Source organism: Grammomys surdaster, unplaced genomic scaffold, assembly GCF_004785775.1.
Source record: "Grammomys surdaster isolate TR1022 unplaced genomic scaffold, NIH_TR_1.0 225, whole genome shotgun sequence".
Classification (NCBI taxonomy): domain Eukaryota; kingdom Metazoa; phylum Chordata; class Mammalia; order Rodentia; family Muridae; genus Grammomys; species Grammomys surdaster.
Window position 1 is genome coordinate 7,142,148 of NW_021604670.1, and position 15,948 is coordinate 7,158,095.

Here is a 15,948-nt window from a genome sequence, read left to right on the forward strand (position 1 = left end):
TGTGTGTGTGTGTGTGTGTGTGTGTGTTATATTATATATTATATTGTTACATATTCTATATCCTATTATTATATTATTATATATTATATTATTATATTGCAGAGAACCTGGGTTCAATTCCCAACACCCACAAGGGAGCTCACCATTATCTGTAACTCTGGTTTCAGAGATCTACCATTCTCTTCTGTACTTGGTGGGCACCAGGTACATATATGGAGCACATACATACATACATGTATTCATGCAAACAAAGCCTTTATATACATAAAATATATATGAATTAACCTTAGAATAAAAATCTAAAAGCTACAGAGAGGAGCCATTTTTCAGACAGCCAGCTTTCCTGGGGTTGTAACACTGGGAACATTTCTCAGTTGCTTCCCTGGAAAGTCATTCTCCATGGAGACCTGAAATGTGATTATTCTGTCTGAGATTTTGGTGATTTTTTTTTTCTCCCTCCTCCCCTTATCTTTTTGTTTTGGGGGGGGGAGCTCTCCATAGGTGGCCTGCCCTGCCCTCTAACTCTCCCACCACAGCCTCCCAAGTGCTAAGAGGACAATCTTCCATGAGATAAAAATCTCAGTATTGTTCTATCTGAATAACTCTCCATAAAAATTAGGTTTGCCTCTAGTATGAACTTTATAAAAGACATATTTTTTTTGTCTTTTCCCATCCAATTAGCCTGAAAATCTATTTCCATTGGGTTAATGGTTTAAAATTGTAAAAGCAATTTCATGTGCTTATGGAGGAAATGTAGGCCAAGTTGCTAGGAGAAAGATCAACATTAGCTTGAAGGATTGTTGATTATTTCCTAACAATTTATATTGTTTTCTGGTTTGGGACAATTTCAGTTATGCTGGTTCATTTTTAACAGTAAGTTCCTTGAGGAACTGGGTTTAAAGGAAATACTATTTTAAGACTGTGTATTTGCTTTAAAATGAAATATATTGGTTTAACGTTAGCTACCTGGGTTTGGATAACTATGAGAAATTCTTTATAAACGGCTGGTGATGTCATTCAGTTGATAGAGTAACATATACAAGTAACATACACTAACATACGTAAGGCCCAGAGTAAGATCCCTGGCACCATAGCAAAACAAAATGTAGAAACAAAAAGCATGTATATGTTTATAACAAAATTCCCTCTCAGAGATTATATCAGTCACTATTATGTTCATGATAAAATACCATGACCATAAGCAGCTTACAGCAGAAAAGGTTATTTGGGCTTTGTGATCCCTGAGGGAGAGTGACAGTGGATTCTGTGACAGTGGATGGCTGGAGCAGTGAGCTGAAAGACCACACCTCACACACACAGGTAGCAGAAAGAGTAGGACTTGGGAGAGCCTATAAACTCCCAAAGCCATCAGTGATCCACTTCCTCCATCAAGGCTATACCTCCTAAAAGTTCTATAACTTCCCCAAATGACTAGTGTGTTCACGTACATGATTCTATGGGGGACATTCCCTGTATAATTCCGAACATACAAAAAGGCTAAAAGTACATGTACATCAAGATTCTCAGTTACCAGCAAGTGAGGTCATTATAGGAGCCATTGAGTCATTGGCCAGCTTTGCATGTTAAGCCCATAGTTTAGCTCTAGGGCTATCCTGCAGCAATGTGACATGAACGACCCTTCTTTTACATGTGTAACTTATACCCCATAAGCTTTCCTATTTTTGTGCCACCATTTTGAAAATGTCGACGCTCATATGATGTGAATTTCCTAATGGTTTTTGTGATACTCTGCTTGACACCTCAGCCTTGGTTCTCTCCTTCCTGACTCCCAGGCTCGTACAATACCCACTCTTTGAAGCTTACGCCAAAGTTACATTTTATTAATTCAACCTGCTTTCATAAGTGAGGGACTATCCTATCCCTTGCATATGTAGCAGTTACACCAGGATGCACTAATTTTGTACAATAAGAAACAGGAGAATCCAGGAAAGGAAAGCTGCCATTTAGTTTCACAGTATTAGTAGAAGGCTCTCTGGAGGAAGTGGTGTTTGAGTTGGACCTTGTGGTTCTGAAGGAAGGAGACTGATGGTCCAGCACTACCCCAGTCAGTGAACTGTGTTTAGTTGCTGTTTCTGAAGCTTTATGAAAAATGTGCTTGTGTTCACATAGTTATTTATTACATTTGGAAAGGATTATATTTTAGGACTGCATTTGAACTTTCAAATGAACAAGGGGAAAAACATCAGAACACAGTTCAAAATTTGTCTGATGTTATTCTCTAACCTCTTTTCTTTGTTGTTTAGAAACAGTCAAAATAGAAGCAGTAATGATTGTGTGCATGTATCTCTCTCAGTGTGTGTGTGTGTGCGTGTGTGTGTGTGTGACACATGCGCACTCATGAGTATGTGTCCATGTGTGCCTATAATAACAGAAACAAAACCCAATTGTTGATTTTTGTTCTTTTTAGACTGTCATACTGTCCAGGCGTAGACCGTGTTTAGGGACACTGTGGTGAGCTAACCCTGATGCTCAGACTCTTAGACATGGGCTCTAGACTTTCAGACGCTGGTACGAGACCATTTGGGACAATGTTGTGGAGGACCTTGTGTTCTCCACTTCTGGGGACTCTGATGTGGTGGGACTGTAATAGGGAGGGAAAGGGTCCAAAAAGGCTCAATTGGAAAGCAACAATTGGCACAAAGTCTTGATAGTAGCCAGTTTATATAAAAAGAGACTTGTGTGTGTTTCCTTCCTAAATGGCTCTGTGCAGTAAATAAAGTAAAACCAATAATTATCAATGGACAACTGGGCCATATTTGTTATAGAAGTATCAGATCAGCATAAATCATACTGTCTAAGCAGATAATCTAGAGAACTGCTCTGGAGTAAAATTTACCAGCTGTGTTCTTGAGAAAATAGTGAGGAAACTGTTGCCTGCTACTGTCTTTAGATCTTAAATGATGGTCTTTTGGGTTTGCAAAAGGATTTTTATGTGACTTTTTGGTATAAAAAAATGAGTCCACTTATTTAATGAATTAAATTTATCTTCATATATATAATTCATTATATGAAATCACTTCATTTTTTCCTCTATGAAACCTTTCTTTCTGTATTCCAAGTGTATCTTCTTTTCAGATCTTTTGTCCTTAATGAAAATAATAAGATTTTCACTAAGAGTTTACTCATTAGTAAGTATAGGTTTACCTTATTCTTAGTTAACTAAGTCATGGCCTTTTGTCTTCTGTTTTTCTTCCTCTTATGATTTTTCTCAAGGTCAAAATTAAATAAGCTAATGGTCAGTGTGTATAGTTAGCATTAGGCCATAAATGATATGTTAGTATCAGTATTATACCTATATTTTAAAATCTCTTCTGTCATATATTACATCTTAGCCATAGTTTCCCCTACTCCCAATTCCTTTCTCCACTTTTCCCTTTTCCCAGATCCTCTCCTCCTCCATTTCCTTTCAGAAAAGAGCAGGCCTCCCAGGGATATCAGCCAAACATGTATCTACTATTTTGAAGAGCTGTTTTAGGAAAGTACTATTCCCACTGGCTGCATGTCTTCAAGTCTGGTTCTGCTTCTTTTATAGAAGCAGCTCAGAAACTTATGTTTAGAATTATAACATGCTAGAATGAGAAAAGTCCCCAGTTGAGAACTATATATTTATATTGCTTTTTTTTTCTTATGCTGGTTATATCTAAAATGTTTTCAGCTAGGGAGATAGCCCTGACAGACAAGTGTTTGTTATTAAAGCACAATTGATTTCTAGAACGAATGTTAAAAGCCTGGCACATTGCTGTGCTCTGGTGTCAGCTCTTGGTATGGGGGGATAGGCAGATCGCTGAGGTTTGCTGTCTAGTTGTCTTAGCCTTCATCTATGAGCACCAGGCCAGTGAGAAATCTTGTGGAGCCCACTCTTAATTCCAGCACTTCAGAAGCAAAGGCAGGTAGATTTCAATGAGTTTGAGTCCAGCCTGGTCTATGTAGTGAGTTCCAAACAGCCAGATTCATGTAGTGACATTATGTCTTGAAAAAAACAAAAACAAAACCAACCAACCAAAGGTACGTGTGTTTGAGGGAAATGACAGTCAAAGTTGACCTCTGGCTTCCATTAGGTACATGCATGTGTGCTTGCATGAGCATACACATGTGTACATTTGCACGCATGCACACAGTTTTAATTTATGTCTTTTTAACATTTTTATTACATTAAAGTTTATTTGTGTGCGTGAATGTAGAAATCAGAGGGTAGATTGAGGAGGTTGCTTCTCCTCTTTCCTCCTATGTGTGTTGCTGGGGATTGAACTCAGGTCTTCAGGTTTGGTGGCAAGTGCCTTTACTGGCTGGTTACCTTGCTGGCCCTATTGTTCACTTCTAATTAGGAACTCGGGTACTGTATAGACATCGTTTGTTGTAAATGAAAATTTTATGTTTAAAAATAATTGAGGTATAAGTTAATAAATATTTTTTATGAAAACAGACTTGTACAGAATATTAATACACAGCAGATCACTTCCTTTAGGAGGCTGAAAAAAAATCCCAAGATTTCCAACTTGAAGATGTGCCCACTAACAGCTGTTTCCTATAATTGGAGCAATTTGCATGCAGAATAGAGAAAATGAATTATACAAAAGGGTGCAGAGAGGAACAGCTATAACTCCCTGGCGGGTGCAGCAGCCCACAAAATAAACTTCCTTCAAATGACACTGGCATGATTAATTCTAAGCAACCTGGACACCAAACTGCCATCTAAAAATATTTTCATTAATTCTTTAAGGATTTCAATACAATGAAACAGCCTTTTTTGCAAGGGCCCCACAGCTTAAAATGCCAAGAGTGTATAGTGCTGCCAGCCACCAGCCCGCTGGGTGGGGCTACATGTTCACCCCAGTGTTCAGGTCATTTGAATATTCATGAAGGTTGGCAGGTGGTCAGTGGATAAGTGACTGCCACTACTCTGGGTCCTTTTGCTCTTTCTTTTTATTTAAATTAGAAAGACATACAAGATAAAGTGAGGTGCTTCATTCTTGACTTCTTCTGATGTCAGGTTTGAGGAAATGTTTCATCAGGTGGGCTAAAGGAGAGTTGGACATTAAAATCTTGCCTTCAGCTGGGTTTGGTGGCATGTGCCTGTCTGTAATCTTGTACTCAGGAGACTGAGGCATGAGGATTGAGTTTTCCAGGCTAGCCTGAGCTACCTGATAAAACACTGTCAAGTAGAAACAAAAGCAAACCTGTGTTTGCAGTGCACTTCTCTGTGATTGTATCCTATCTGTGCCACGTGGAGCCAACATTGGTTTATACTACCAACATTTTAAAATAAAACACATCCTGTTTATAATGTTCCCTATTTGCAGGTACTTTTTACATTGAAGCTATGCTTGCAAGTATATAGATGATGTTGTTTTATTTTCTGTTAAAGTGAACGAAAGCAGACGCTATCAAAATCTCCAGCCAGAGACCATGGATGACAGTCCCATGGTCCAAATCCAAGCCTCTCTTCTTGCTGTTTCCATGTTGTTTTCATCTCAGAGACTGCGTGGTGATTGGTTATCTTAGGGCCTGCTTTCCTAACTGGCACGAGGATGGATTTATACATTGTTGCATTGATACATATTCACTGCCGCATTGTGTGTATGTATCATCTTGGTTAGTTCAAATTGTAGTAACAAAGCAGGATATCATCTTGGTTAGTTCAAATTGTAGTAACAAAGCACAATCGACCTGGTAGCTTAGAAACAGGAGGTATTTATTTCTTGCAGTCTAGTGGCTTGAAGTCTGATATCAGAGTGCCATCATGTGCAGGTTCTGATGTGAGGATCCTAGTTTTGATTATTGACTGGCTTTTTGCTATGGTCTCAAGTAGTGGAAGAGAGAAGAAAGCTCTTTGGACGACAATGATGACTATGAAGACAATGATGAATATGACTACTTCTGTTACAATTTTGCACAATGAGTTGGATTTTGAGCATTTTATCCCCTCCCCTAATTCCTGTGCTCCAACGTCCCTTACCTCCCAACTTTGTGTCCCCCACTTTCCCCCTACCCATCAAGTCTAATTTGTGCTGCCCAGATATCTATGGATCTTACAATGAACATGGGGAACATGACAAATTCCCCAACAGGTATCAGCTACTAAGAGCTTCTCAGCTAAGGGAGATTCCATGTCCTCCTCTCTCCATACTGCGGCTTGGTCTGGTTTGCACAGGGCTTGCCACTACTGTTGGAAGTTCATATAGACAGCTGTGCATTGAGTCCAGAGTATACTGTATCCCTTTGTTCATTCATACTGTCTCTGGCTCTTAGAGTCTTCTGCCCTATCTTCTTCAATTGTTCCAAGCCTTGGGAAGAGAGGGTGTGGATGTTTCATATAGGGATAAGCATTCCACAGTCTCAAATTTTCCACACCTTGACCAGTTGCAGGTCTTTGTGTAATTTGCCATCTACTGCCTCTCCAGGAGTTGGAAATACAAAGTAAACTCAATCATGAAGGTTTCACCTTCTTAATCACCCCTCACAGCACTCATGTGATGCTATTAACATCAGACTAGAATGTTAACATGTGACTTTTGGGAAACACAAACATTCAGTATCTAGCAGTCACCATGTTTACTCTTCGGAAGCAGGTTCCAAGGGTCAGAGAAGCGAGGCAGCTTTGTGAAGGTAGTCTGGAGTGTGAGCTACATTGTAGCCTTGCACTCGGGTTTGCCAGCTGGTGCACCCTAACCACCTGTCACAAGCTGTAACTTGCCAAGGTAAAAAAAGAGTGTTTGTTTGTCTGTCTGTTTCCTGTCCTTGAGGGAAGGGGAATAAACAACTGGAAGTTTTAGTATATGGTCAGACTCTGTCTAGTTTCAGAGTCGTGATTTAGACAGTTAATGCTTTGGGTGCTACTTCGTGGTCAGAAGGACTTTGTGAAGAAGCCAAGATCTGGATGAGGAAGGGAGAATGGAAGCATTGAGCATAGGTGGGAAGTGCCGGGTGCGCGTTTGTGAGGAACCAGAGTGCAGATGAAGCCCAGGGGCTCTGGTGGGGACACACAGTGGGGAAGCCTGGAAGTATGACCAGGGTTGAGGACTCAGTGGACTGGGGTATGCGTCTCAACTTTCAACATAGCCAGTTTTCCAGTCTTACACCGCGAAGCCACCATTTAAAGAGACTTCTTATACTTTATGTGTGTGCCCAAGTGAATATATGCACCACATGCACACAGGAGCTCGCCCAGCTTAGAAGAGGGCAACAGATCCTTTGTATCTGGGGTTAGGGCAGCTGTGAGATGCCATGTGGCTGCTGGGTACGGCGGAACTTAGGTCTCCTGCAAGAGCAAGTGCTCTTAACTTCCCTGTGGCTCTGGCTTGTGATTGTTTTAGAAGAATGAAATTTCAGTTCCCAAGGATTCTGATTCTCTATGACCTTGTTTTATTTTAAGAAATAACTATTTGGTTGGTTTTTTTTTAATGTGTTGTGGTGGTGGAATCTCATTAAGCTTCATTTTTGTGGCATCAGAAAGTGGAAATAATGAATCCTGGTGTGCATGAGAAGTGACAGAGCCTGGGTTTCAGGTCTTAGGGACAAAAGCATCTCAGAGGACAGAGGCCTAGGCAGGGAGTTAGTTTCTATAACTCCCACTTTGGAGTGTTAGGAAACTGTAGTTCTTTTGTTTCAGTGATTCTCAACCTTCCTGATGCTGTGACTCTTTAAGACAGTTACTCATGTGGTTGTGACCCCCAACCATAAAATGGTTTGCATTGCTACTTCATAACTGTGATTTTGCTAGTTACGTTATGAATTGAAATGTAAATGCCTGCTATACAGGATGGTCTTAGGCAAGCCCTGTGAGAAGGCCAGTCAACCCCAGAGGGGTCATGACCCACAGGGCAAGACCCAATATTTTACTTCTCTTGAGGTTGGATCATAGGCTCTGTCCTGTTTCTGAGCATAATAGTTAAGACCCTCATTTATCACCATGACTGACTGTAATGAGCTACACCACCACCCAGGTTTTACTTTTAAAGTATAGATTTGGCTTTAGATAGGAAAAATATTGTTATGGGTCCCAGAGAAGAAGAAATAAAGAAGAAATCAGAATCTTACCTGTGAAATGGACACTGGCTGTGAAAATTGGGCCTGGTCTAGATGGTAGAATGTTTATGTTTTAACATCTCTTTGTCTGTTATTCTCATCTTTTCTGTTTTCTCATTTAACGTTGCAGTGTGCAAAGACCCACCTTACAAGGTAGAAGAGTCCGGGTACGCTGGCTTCATATTGCCAATCGAAGTTTATTTTAAAAACAAGGTACGTAGTAATCTTTACCCATTATTTCTTCAGAATCCTCTGTTAACCAAATAGTTATAAAACAATAAAAATAATAATTCTAGTACTATAAAAAGTTAAAGCTAAGCTTGACTTCTTTAAATTTTGGTTATCACAACTTTTAATAATAGAGGCTATAAAAAGATAATTTCAATCATATTGAATCAATTTACATAAAATTCATTAAATACTCAGTTGAAGAGTGATTTCCATTCTGAAAAAGATAGTGATGTTTGTAAAGTAGAAAAGAGAAATCAGAGTTTTTCCAGGAAATGTTTCTGTTCCTGCATTATCTCTAGAATTTTTCAAAAATAAAATCCTGTATTATGTTTAGCTGATGAATATACGTGGCCAATATGTAAGGTTATTTCAGCCTGAGGTATTTTGGGTTCTATTGCACTTAAAAGATGTTACTACTATATTTGGAGCAGAGTACACAGACTACAAGAGATGGGTGATAGTTGAACGTCCCTGGGACTTTCGTTATCCGTGGCATGGAGAGGTAGACGTGTCCTCAGAAGATTGTTAGAAGGATTCTGTGTATTGATGATGTGTGGAATATTTGGAGCGTTGTTTTCCTTTTTAAGTAAACATTTCTTTAAGTTCTAGACTTCTTTTCAGCACGTCTGTTCTATTCTGTTCTGTCTTTGTTTATAAACACGATAGAGTCTTGCCCTTTTATCTTAGCACTATACATTTTGGACACAAGAAGGTACCGAATCGACATCATACACTGGAGTGGTCTGTGCCTGAGTGGTGAAGTTAATGCCACTGAGTTCCTGTGTCCTCAGCTGCCAAAGCTACTGCTTGCCGCTTTTGCTATGTATTCATTGACTCAGTGATTTTGCTTACCCCCAGCAAAACATTCAACCCCATGGCAGGCCTATAATAGTATCTGAAGTTTTTAAAATAATGCTATTTCTTACTTTTAATTCAAAAGTATTATAGTGCCCTAAATGTGCCCTAAAGTGAGACAGTTCATTTTTAAAAAAGAAAAAGCAAATGAGAAGAGAGAATTCAGTTCTCTAAGCCTTCCATTCAAGTCTGGTCCTGGGCATGGCAGCAGCTCCCAAGCATAGATTAGGAAGCTGTTTCACAGTCCACTGGAGTCATGGAAGCAGCATCCCTGGGATGCAGCCCCTAGGATCTGCACATGCACTTGACAGACCATGTTGAATGACTCTCTGTGCTCAGGACAGGATCAGAGCTGTGGCAACCCACTCTAGAGCACTCAGTACTTTGCACAGCAACAGTGTCTAGAAGGCTTAGCCTTTTAACTCATCAAAGGTTTCCTTGTGACCAAGAGATATAAAACGACAAACTATCCTACAGAATAAGAATGTAGCAGTAACAGTCTGTGTTTTATTTTTTTTTTGTATGTTTTTTTCTTTCTCACTGTATGCATCTACTTATCACATTCCTGCCATGCCATCTTTTACAGCCTTCAACCTCCGTTTGTCAGGGTGCAGACGGACAGACAGACAGACACAGAGGGGAGAGAGTGGGGAAGGGGGAGACAGACAAAGAGACAGAGACACGCACAGAGAGGAACAGAGACATACTTGACAGTAACTTATTTTTTGTAGTTACTTGTTTGGTTTCACACTTTGTTCTTGACTGGATGCTAAGTGCTTTACATGTTAATTTTTAAAAGTACGTTTAAAGAACTTTTGAAAAATGGAATTCATCATTGTTAGGAGATATCTCAATACCTATTCTTTCTTATGCCTGAATAATATTAATAATTCACATTTTGATTTTTTATTTGTAAGTTGACGGCCATTTGACCTGTCTAATCTTTGTGACTATTAAGAGGGAATGTCACTTACTGGTTTTTATGTGGACAGATTTTGAAATCCCCCTGTGTAAATGTCTACATAGGATTATATGGTTGTATTATATGTAATTATGTTTAACTTTCAGGGAGCTGCTAATTATATTCAAAATCACCTTACCATTTTATGCATTTTCTATTTCCTTTAGCAGTGTATAAAAGTTGCTTTTATGTTTATTTCTTTTTAACTGTGGATATCCTTTTGGTTGGGATACGTCCATGCTCCCTCGTGATTTTTATTTGCATTTCCTTAATGACTTGTGATGATGAAGAGCATGTCTATATGTTGATGGTCGATTGACTCATGTCCTCTGGAGAAATGCCTTTTCTGACTTGTACATGTTATTTTTGAATGACTGTACTTATGAAAAGGAATTCGGAGCCTTTGCTCCCTTCACACCCACTGCCTTTTAGTGCTGTGGGTATTTAGCTAGAGAGGTTCAGGTAGGGCTTCCTGCCTCCCATCAATCACACTGTCATAACTAGTGTTATCCAGTGGCCGGATTATCTAGGTGTTCACCCAAAAAGCTTTTCTCTCAGAGAGTAAAGGACTGATTTGTGAGATTCTGTGATTATGGGTGGACCCCTCTTCTGTCATCCACGTGATCTAACATTGTACTGGCTTCAGTTTGGACATAACCCCTATACCTGTGGGGCAGAGGGAGCAGATGTTGATGATTTTGAGGCCAGCCTAGTCTACATAGTGAGTGCCAGGCAGTCACTGTGGGTTGGGATTTAAGGCATGTGCACCACCCCCAAGAATCATCATCTTACCTCTGAAATGTGAAATGCAGTGGTGTTTCTGATTGATGCAATGGTGTAGCTTATCTCAGGAGCTTCCTTGCTTTAGAAACAGAAATAACAGTTCTAATGTTAGTAAATAAACAGTTGTTTATGTCCTCATCTCAGACCCTGAGAACTAGCCTTCAGATTCTATGAATCTGATTAATTTAACTGTCTTAAATACCTCAATGTCAATTAGTCATGACAGTGCTGGTCTGCTGAGACTGGCTTCCTTATTTAGTGTAATGCCCTGGCAGCCTAGATGGACACATTGTTTTTCTTCTGATTTAACTGATTCTTGTGTAAAAGATTTAACTGTAGGTGGTTTCTGTAGAATTTTCATTTCATTTAGAGCATTTATTATTTTATTTATTATAAGTATCTACAGTCTTGGAGAGCGAGTAGCCATTATAGGAATGATTTAAGATAAAACGCGTCCTGAGAGATGAGTTCTGCTGATGTTAGAAGAGTCTCAGTTCTGCATGAGGAACGTGGTCCTCCTCTCAGTCCTGGACTTACTATGCCTCTGATAAGCATGTCCTTAGTTCTTCTTATTGACTGAAATGTCGAGTGTGAGTTGTTGTTTTGGGTCTCTATATTTCTATTCTGTCTTATTTTATATTTGTGTACAAGAGAACCAGCCTATCTGTGAAAACCGTGTTTCACAGAAGCCAAACACAGCATTCACATTGAACCCCACTCAGTTCTGGTGCTTTTGTTTGAAAAGAACCCGTGCCCCTCTCTCTTAGCCTGTTCTCAGAGACAGTATGTGAGTGACTGGCAAGCACTGGAGCTTATGTGTAGTGAGGGGGATTCAGATTGCCCCTCCAGGAAACATTTATTTTATACTTAGGGAAAATACAAAGTTTTCTTACATAGATTTATTTTCATGTGTGTGTGTTTTGCCTTCATGTGTGTGTACCCTCGGAGGTCAGAAGAGGGTACAGTATCCACCTTGGAACTAGAGTTAGGGTTGATTCTTCCAGGAACTGCAATTACATATAGTTATGAAACATCATTTGGGTGCTGGGAATCGAACCTGTCTCCTCTGAAAGAACAAGGACTGGTTTTAGCTGCTGGACATACTAGCTTTGTCTTTGAACTTGGAAGAGTAATCTTTTCTGAGGAACAAAGCTTTACGTCATATTGATGTCTGCCTTCTAAGCAGAGATTTCTAGTTGACCTGAAAACAGCTCTATGGCCTTTTTTTTTTTCAAATAAACAAACAAATGAACTAAGCAAAGGAAAACAAAAAATTCTTTAAAAGAAAATTGCCCTTGAGACAGACAGAAGAGCTTCTCCTTAGGCTTCTATGAGGAGCAGTGGCTCCTTCTTCTGCTTATTTAAACTGTAAGGCTTATAAGGATGCTGTTACTCCTTTATTCATTCATTGTTTGGTGGTAATTAGTGATATTTCTCAACATATCTTTTTTTTCTTTAGTAATACACAGGAGTGAATGCTTTTTGTAGTAAAAGAGTGTGGAATAAAATTTAGTAATTTTGCCCCCTTAACTGCATCTGATTGATGATTGTTGACTATTTTGATATAGCTGTTTTCAAGCTTCCCTCCATGTGTCTGCATGGGAAAGCATATAAGCTTGGAGACTGGCCGGGTCATGATATATCATAGTCTATTATTTTTTCTGTGATTTACCTTTAATTTACTTACCTATATAGCTCCCCAAGTAATAATTTAAAACCTCGAAATGAAGGAGCTAGAGAGGGAGGGGGCTTAGTGGTTAAGAGCATTTACTGCTTTTGTAGTGGATCTCCGTTTCCTTCCAGTCCCTACATGGCTCAAGATTCCCTGTAACTTTAGTTTGAGGGGATCTGATGTTCTCTTCTGGCCTTCGTGGGCACCTGCACACACGTGTTGCACATATGTACCCTCACATACCTGTACATACACATGAAATAAAATAAATTAATAAATATACAGGATACTTGAAATATAGGCTATGGAAAGATGTAGCACATTCTTAAGTTTTTCTTTTATAATCAATGGCACCATGAATATTTGCACTCATATTTGAATATTTCAATTCAAGGGATTCTTAGTAATAGAGTCAAATGTCATGAGCATTTAGTATTACTACATGTTACCAAACTGATTAAATAGCTTTATCATTTATAAGATATTTATACTTTCATTTATAAGATATACCAGTGCCTTCCTTCTTAATTATAAGATTGTTCTGAATAGTTAACAATTTAGAGGTGAGCTAGGACACACTTGATCATAACTCAGTGTGATGATTACATGAGTGGAGAGGTCTGGGAGAAATATCTGGTTCAGGTTGCATTGGGAGGACCAGGACCTCTCTACAGAGGACCCAGCACTTTTGCTGGATCCTCAATGATACTTACATATTTTAACATACTTAGCCATGTAGGGAAATATGCTGGCAGTTTTAGGTATGGGGGAATTCCATGAGAAAGCCAAAATCAATAAGAACACAAAACATTGGGGAACTTCAAGACCTTCAGAAGTGTAGAAGAAGGAGAGACTATTGTAAGGATGCAAATAAAATACAGGAAAGGTGGTAAAAGGCTGTGCTATTTGTTTCAAGAAATGAGATTGTCATTATAAAATACAGACTGAGGCAAGTTTGGAACCAGAGGACTATGTAAGAAGTAGTGATGCTCTTGGACAAGGCAGGGGTTGTAGTGACTAGAGAATAGGGAGTTGATAGACTCCTAGTTAGAACAGGAAGAAAAATTCACTGTGATGAATGATAGAGGCCAAAGAATGGAGGATGAGATGAGCTTCGTGAGCTGTAATATTGACAGCCAATGCACACTGAGTCTGTCAGAAAGCAGAGCATCAGCATACAGCAGTTGAGAAGAGCTGGCCGTCAGTTGGGCCAAGGTGGTATATGGAGACAAGACTCCCAGAGCCAGACTAGGGGTGTCCTCATGTAACACATATATCTCATCAGAGTTTTAAGGTGATGTACATGGGAAGCTGTTGAAATTTTAACCAAGGAATAAAAATGAGTAGACATTTGATTTATAAAGATAATTTTGAAAGCCAAATGATGGAAAAATTGAGAAAAAAGTGCATCATAGGAAGGCCTAGTAGAGGTAGGATTTGTGATAGTTTGGACAGTAGTAAGCATGGCAATAGGAGGGAAGTCTTGATGTTGGATACTGAGGGCAAAGTGTGAAGTAGAAGGAATAGTTTAAGTTTCCACTGGATAGCTATGTTCATGGTTCGGTCCACTTGAGAAACCAAGGGAGATGGTAAGTTTATCCTTTTCGGTGTTCTCCTAATACAAATGAAAATCTCACCTAATGTAGACTGTATTATCTTTGTCAGAATTACTTTGACACAATTGTTAAGTATCTAGGTCTTTTCTGTTTCTTATGATGACTAAATCTGTTTTTAAATTTCCTATTTTTACCTCTTAATTTCCTTAACCTCCAGGAAGAACCTAAGAAAGTCCGCTTTGATTATGACTTATTCCTGCATCTTGAAGGCCACCCACCAGTTAATCACCTCCGCTGTGAGAAGCTAACTTTCAATAACCCCACAGAGGACTTTAGAAGAAAGTTGCTGAAGGCAGGAGGGGTAAGTGGCACTCTGTTGTAAAACAGATAAACAAACCTTTCCTACTAAAAAATATTGGTTGCTAGTATGTGAACTGATATTCTGGAAGAGCCTGAAGAGTAAAGTACTTTAATGATTTAACTGTGCACTCAGGATTTTGAATCTAGAGGAGGGCAAACTCTTAGGTAGGTGCAAATCTGAAATGGCATATCTAGTTGGAACAGCCTTACTGTCTAAGTGGGTCAAGTTTATTTTGACAATGCTGCCTGTACTACTTCTCCTCGGTGTGAATGACCAAACAGCTTCCTCCTTGAGCAGGTGCTGAAAACAGGCCTAAGAAATGCTCCTGCCCAAGTTTAACTCAGAGAACTAATGAGTTGATGCTGTTACTTTTCATGAATGTATTTAACTTAAAGTCAGCATCATCATCAAAATTGCCAGCTCAGCATGAGTAACAACTCATGAACTTGGCATCCATGGAGCTCCCTGGTCAACTTGAGAGCCACTCTTTAAGAGTCTCTTTCCTGGAGCTGAGGGGATGGGGGAAAGCCCCATGGGGGAAGCAACAGTGTCAACTGGCTAGACCCCCCCCCCCAAGCTCCCGGGGACTGCACTACGAGCCAAAGAGTACACATGGAAGGACCCATGGCTCTGGCCACATATGTTACAGAGGATGGCTTTATTGGACATCAGTGGGAGGAGTGGCCCTTGGGCCTGAGAGGGTTTGATGCCCCAGTGTAGGGAAATGCCAAGATGGGAAGGCAGGAGTGGGAGGGTGCGTGGAGGAGTACTCTCATAGAAGTGGGGGGTGGTAGTGGATGGGATAGGAGGTTCTGGAGGGGAGACCTGGAAAGGGGATAACATTTGAAGTGTAAATAAAGAAAATATCCAACAACAACAACAAAAGAGTGTCCTTCCCCTGAGCAATTGCTTGTTAATTGGTGGTAGGACCTTACAGAGGTGCTTGTGAATCTTGTTTTTATGAGTATCCTGAGTCTCATGCATCTCCTTCCTCCCACTGAGAGGACATGTTTCAATTTGGGAGAATTATCTATGTAACAAACCTGAAACAAGCAACAGACTGCATGCACTGAAGACTAGGATCTACACTTGGCTAGATTGGGCTATGGAAAGTTTTAGGAAAGGTTGAAGGTTAGGTGAAGAATTATATAACATGGAGTTCTGTCCAGGTTTTCTTGATCTCAATGAATGGAAGCATAATTTGTTTACCTAATATGTTTGAGTCATTTGAATACATATTTTTGTTTTTGAATTGTAAGCACAAGAAATTCTCCTTTTAGTTGAAAGTAGGTGGTATATTTTGCCCTTATAGTTGCTAAGTTGGAAAAAAAAATTTATATTTCTTGCTGACACAAGCCTTTGAAGATGTTTGTTTCAGCCAGTTTAGTGGCACAGATAAAGATTATGAATGGACCAAAATCTCCTTTAAAATTAGTTATCACCCAGACCATCAACCCTTCTTCAGATGAGCTTTCTTACTCAA

At 39.5% G+C, this 15,948-nt stretch overlaps 1 protein-coding gene across 1 annotated transcript in view; it reads left to right on the forward strand.

The window, feature by feature from the left end:
- The window catches only part of Mllt3 (MLLT3 super elongation complex subunit), a 258,709-nt gene that overhangs the window by 147,222 nt on the left and 95,539 nt on the right, over positions 1-15,948 (forward strand). The window contains exons 3-4 of the mRNA XM_028773315.1: positions 8,177-8,259; positions 14,322-14,465. Coding sequence (XP_028629148.1) covers positions 8,177-8,259; positions 14,322-14,465 — 227 coding nt within the window. The remainder of the gene's footprint in view (positions 1-8,176; positions 8,260-14,321; positions 14,466-15,948) is intronic.